The 5,003-nt window shown below is 63.3% G+C and overlaps 1 protein-coding gene across 8 annotated transcripts in view; it reads left to right on the top strand.

Moving 5' to 3' along the window:
* HDAC7 (histone deacetylase 7) overlaps nucleotides 1-5,003 on the top strand; it is a 56,242-nt gene that overhangs the window by 41,104 nt on the left and 10,135 nt on the right. For all 8 annotated transcript variants that reach the window (XM_042023633.1, XM_042023634.1, XM_042023636.1 and 5 more), the window contains exons 2-3: nucleotides 3,370-3,560; nucleotides 4,700-4,790. In XM_042023633.1, the coding sequence (XP_041879567.1) occupies nucleotides 3,370-3,560; nucleotides 4,700-4,790 (282 nt within the window). The remainder of the gene's footprint in view (nucleotides 1-3,369; nucleotides 3,561-4,699; nucleotides 4,791-5,003) is intronic.

The following is a 5,003-nucleotide window of genomic DNA, read 5'->3' as shown; positions in this document are numbered from 1 at the left end:
AGGGCAGGGATGGGGCAGGGATGGGGCAGGGATGAAGGCAGGGATGAGGGCAGGGATGCGGGCAGGGATAAGGGCAAGGATGAAGGCAGGGTTGCAGGCAGGGATGCAGGCAGGGATGAGGGCAGGGTTGCAGGCAGGGATGAGGGCAGGGATGAGGGCAGGGTTTCAGGCAGGGATGCAGGCAAGGCTGCACAGAGCAGCAGAGCTGGGATGCCACTGGTTTGCTCCTCAATAATCTTCCTGCCCTGCTTTGTTTGCCTCTTGCTTTATTTCCCTCTTATATAAAGCCCAGCTCTGCTGACGGCTGATTCGCCTCTTCAAAAACAATCAGGAAATGCCAAAGCAAAGATTTCTGTGCTGGATTTTTTTTCTTTTCCGGGATGGCTGGCTGGGAGCAGCGTGACCAGTGGTGTCCCGAGTGACGCCAGCCCAGCACTGCCACCCCCAGCCTGGGGAACTCGCTGCCACCGGGTTTCAGCCTGTCCCAAAGCTCCGCAGGAGTCTGGGAGGTGCTGCAGTGCAAAGTGGGGCTCCCCACCCTGCCCGGGGCTGTCCCAGCCCTCCCTCCGTGTCTGTCCCACCTCGTGGCTGAGCCCGTGGCCCCTCGGCTGCGTTCCCTGCTCCGTTCCGTGCCGGCAGCCTGGAAAATGCTGGTAACCCGTGCCGGGGCCTGAGCACAGAGCCCTCATTCATCCCCGGCCGCAGCTTTCCCAGGGCACTCCGGGGAGACTCCGTGTTACAACCTCCCCTTTCCATGGAGGATCCACGGGCTGGATCTGCAGCCGCTGGCCCAGGGATGATTTGTGCCATGGGCTCCTGGCCCCGCGGCTCTGTCAGGTCCTAAACTGATCCCAATCCCAGCCCAGGCATCCCAGTCCCAAACCGTGCATCCCAGTCCCAGCCACACGTCCTGTTGCTGGTGGCTTCTGAGGGCCCGCTGGGCGCCGGCAGGGCCCTGGCTGGGTTGGAGACAGGAACAGACCCCCAAGAGCCGTGGTGGGGCTTTGCTTTTGGGTTTTTTGGGGCGGGGGGAAGGGGAGGAGCCGCCGGCTTGGCCGCCGGCCCCTGGATCATGTGGGAGCCCTGGGCTGCGGGAGGGGGTTGTTTACTGTAACTCCTGGCCCAGGGCCTGGCAGCAAACCCCAAATGAATTCAAGCTGCAGAGGGAGGTCACAAACAGCTCCCGGGGCAGGAGGGGCTTTGGGAGGGGGTCCGGAGCTGCTGCAGCAGGAGGGATGTGGAGCATCCCCGAGGAGCTGCCACGTGCAGGGGCCTCACGCCCGAGGGTCCCCACACATGGGGACAGCGGTTCCTGCCCAGAGCCCGGGTTCCTCTCCCAGTGCCACCAGCCCTCGTCCCACGCCGCCCTGGCACTCGGCACGGGACATTTTGTGTTTCCAAGCTCTGGAAAGCCGCCCTGAGTTTGGTGGCCGGGAGCGGGAGCGTCGGGGCTGCGACAGCGATGTCACCTCAGGGCACGTCAGGCCAGGCTCTGGTCCCAGGGTGCCTTTTCTCATCCCACCCTCCCTTTTTCCCTGCTCCTGAAAATCCGCTCAGACATCCCCGGCGTGGGGTGGGCAGAGCTGGGGGCCGTGGCAGGGGCAGGGTCCACGCAGCCTCTTCTTCCCTGGCTCCGGAGCCTCTTGGCCCTGGGGATGCTCGACGGCTTTTTCCTGGCTCCGGCTGAGTGGTGAGGAGTTGTTTTTCTGGCTGCTGCTCGGCCTCCCTCTCCCCCAGCACCCCCCATCCCTCCCCTCTCCGCTTCCGCCGCCTCGCAGTTTGTTTTTATAGAGACTGAAACAAATGATGTAGAGAGAGATTCCCAGAGCCCCCGCCAGTGCTTCCCCCTCGGCTCTGCGCCGCGGGCTGCGGGCCCCGCTCCCTCCCGCCGCTGTCTGGAGCAGCCCCTCCTTCACCTGGGCTGCCCCAAGCCCTTCCCACCCCTTTTTTTCCAGGAAGGGGCAGCATCAGGCAGTGCTGAGCCCGAGGATGCTGCCATGGGGAGCTCAGACCAAGCCTCGGAGCTTCCCGTGGGCATTTTTAGGGAGCAGAGAAAGGCTGGGACAACTCTTCGGGTGCTGTCACCCGCGAGGCTGTGCCCGGGTGGGCCGGTTCTTCCCCCTCGTACCCCCCGTTCCCACTGGAGTGATGACCCCAAAGACAAGCCCCGGCAGCGTCCCCAGCTCCTGCCCCTCGTGTGTGCAGCAGGACGGTGACATTCGGCTGCAGGGGACACGGGGCCGGCCGAGTTCCCGCAGACCGGCGGCGTCACGGGGCGGGATTTGGCCGGGCTGGAGCTGTCAGAAGTGCCCGATTCCCATCCCGAGATGTGCTGGTTACAGCCTGTCCTTGTCCGGCTGCCAACAGCCCGTGCTGCCACCGCCTCTGCCAGCCCTGCTCCCGCATCCCCGTCCCGCCGGCACCGTCCTCCTCCTCGGGGGACGGGAAGAGCAGGAGGGGACGAGCAGGAGGGGACAGCCCCACTCGCCACTGCAGCCTTCAAAATCGAGGATGTTCAGCAAGGCCTGAAGCCTTCGGGGAGCGCTGAGGCTCCGGAGCAGAGGCAGGGGCAGCTTCCCAAAGCGGGGATTGTTGATCTCCATCAGCCTCCCTGTGCCAGGGTGCAGCAATTAGAGCCAATTAGCCAGGGGCAAATTAAGTTATCAGGAGGTGGAGAGTGGAGTGAACCCTGTGCTGGGGTTTCCTGTCACGGCCTGAGGTCGGGGGTGTTTCTGTAAATTCAGCAGAGCTTTGGGAGCTGCTGGGGGAAAATCCTCTGTGGCAGTGGGTGCTCCATGGTCGGTGAAAACGGGGCGGTTTTGGGGGTGTAATGCACGATTTCAGGTGTGTAACTGGTGCTGGTTTGGGGGTGTAATGCACAATTTCAGGCGTGTAACTGGTGCTGTTTTGGGTGTGTGATGGGTGATTTCAGGCGTGTAACTGGTGCTGGTTTTTGGGTGTAATGCACAATTTCAGGTGTGTAACTGGTGCTGTTTTGGGGGTGTGATGGATGATTTCAGGCGTGTAACTGGTGCTGGTTTTTGGGTGTAATGCACAATTTCAGGCATGTAACTGGTGCTGTTTCAGTGTCCCCTGGGGGCTGGGGTTTCACCCCTCAGGGTGGGAGGTCGTGCAGGGAATGTCTTCACTCCGGACCCCTTCTCCAGGTGTCAGGGAGAGGCGCCTGCAGCACCTCAGAGTCTCTCCAGAGGTGTGGAATTTACAGGAATCTCTTCCCGGCCGATGGGGGAGGCTCTGCAGGCCGAGGATATTTGATGGCAAATCCCCCTCAGTAGCAGGGACCAGGCCCTGCCCAGTGCTGTCCCTGCCAACCCAGTGACTGAGCCGTGTCCCTTTGTGTCCCCACAGCTGCTGTGACCCCGTGCACCTCCCCGCGGGTGCCCCAGGCCGTCCCCATGGACCTGCGGATCGGGCAGCGCGTGGTCAAGCCCCAGGACACGGCCCTGCTGGCCCTGAAGCAGCAGCAGCTGCAGCACCAGCTCTTCCTGGCCAGCCTGCACCAGCAGCAAGTGGAGCAGCTCGCCCACCAGCACGTCAGGGTACGCGACAGGGCAAGGGGGGCCCACACCCCACTTTTGGCACAGTTTGGGGCAGGACTGGGCACTTTGGAGGGTGAATTTTGCCCCCAGAGCGCACAGTGGTGCCAGAATTAGGGCTGGCTTTGAGTTCCTGTCTCTGGGCAGGGATTCAGAGGAAGAGGCTGGAAATCCCAATGCCAAGATAGCATTCCCAGGTGAATTCCTGCTTCTCCCTGAGCTGGAACATCTGGAGGGGTTTCCAGCCAGCCCGGAGACCTCTCTGACGCAACGAAGCTGCTTAGGGAGGCAGGTGGGGGGGTTGTATCTGAATTCCGGGCCAAATCCCGGTCCTGCCAAGGCCCGCGGGAGGGCTGGAGCCTCCCGGGTGTCCAACCGCGCTCCAGAGTGGCTGCACGGGACCCTGCGGGCCGGGAGCTGCCCCTCCTGGGCCGCCGCTGCTGCTCTGCCCCGGGGGCGCGGCCGAGCCACGGGCACTCGGCTTGTCTGGGACGTGTCACCGAGCTCCGGTGCCACCCGCAGCTCCTGCCCCGCGCAGGAATTCGCTGCCGGATTTCGCTGTCACAAAAAAACCCCATGCAGCGGGATTTAGCGGGGACGGCTCCTCCGGGAGGCTTCGGAGGGAGGAAGGTGGGAGGACACGCCCAGGGAGTTGTGACCGTGCCCAGGGAGTTGTGACCATGCCCAGTGACCATCTTCAGGCACCGAGATCCCCCTGCCCGTCCCCAGGGCTGCTCCGGGCTCAGGGCAGGGGTCAGTTCCATGGATCAGCTGGGATTTCCCTGCTATCATAGATTTTTTCCCCCCGCTTTTTGTACTCAACAAAGGTTTTTATTTTTTTGCTGCGTTGCAACACGGCCCAGCTACAGCGGTGTCCAAACACCCTGAGAGGAGGCAGCGAGTGGGAACAGACAGGTTTTGAGTTTTACCGTGTCCCCGGGGAGAACAAAGCGTCCCTGGGGACCAAAACGCATCCGGTTTGTTGTGATGGAACAACTTCACACCTTCCCGTCAGCCAGAGTGACACAGGGGACTGTCCCAGACGTGCTCTGTCACCATGTCCCCTTGCCTTGGGCGGGGAGGGCTCAGAGGGCTCCGGCCGGGGCTGGGGGGTCCCGTGCCCATGTCCTTGTCCCCCGCAGGTGGCCATGGAGTCCCCGCACCGCGAGGCTGAGCCGGGGCAGCAGGAGCAGGAGCTGCGGCAGATCCTCAACAAGGACAAGAGCAAGCGGAGTAAGGGCTCCCTGCACCCGGGGCGGGGCAGAGGGGCTTTGGGGAGGGGGCTCGGGGGGTTCTGCCCTTACCCAGACCAAGCTCTGTCTTCCTGTGGGGGAAAGGGGTGGGAGAGCATCCGCAGAGCTGGGCTGCAGACCCCGCTGGGACCCCCGGGCTGGGTTATGGACCCCATTGAGGTGACAGACCCCGCTGGGACCCCCGGGCTGGGTT

Source organism: Corvus kubaryi, unplaced genomic scaffold (assembly GCF_017639235.1).
Source record: "Corvus kubaryi isolate FWS band 111438036 unplaced genomic scaffold, C.kubaryi_AGA036_p1.0 37253, whole genome shotgun sequence".
NCBI classification, from domain to species: Eukaryota; Metazoa; Chordata; class Aves; order Passeriformes; family Corvidae; genus Corvus; species Corvus kubaryi.
The sequence above is the reverse complement of the archived record's forward strand: the minus strand, read 5'-3'. Positions and strand labels throughout refer to the sequence as shown.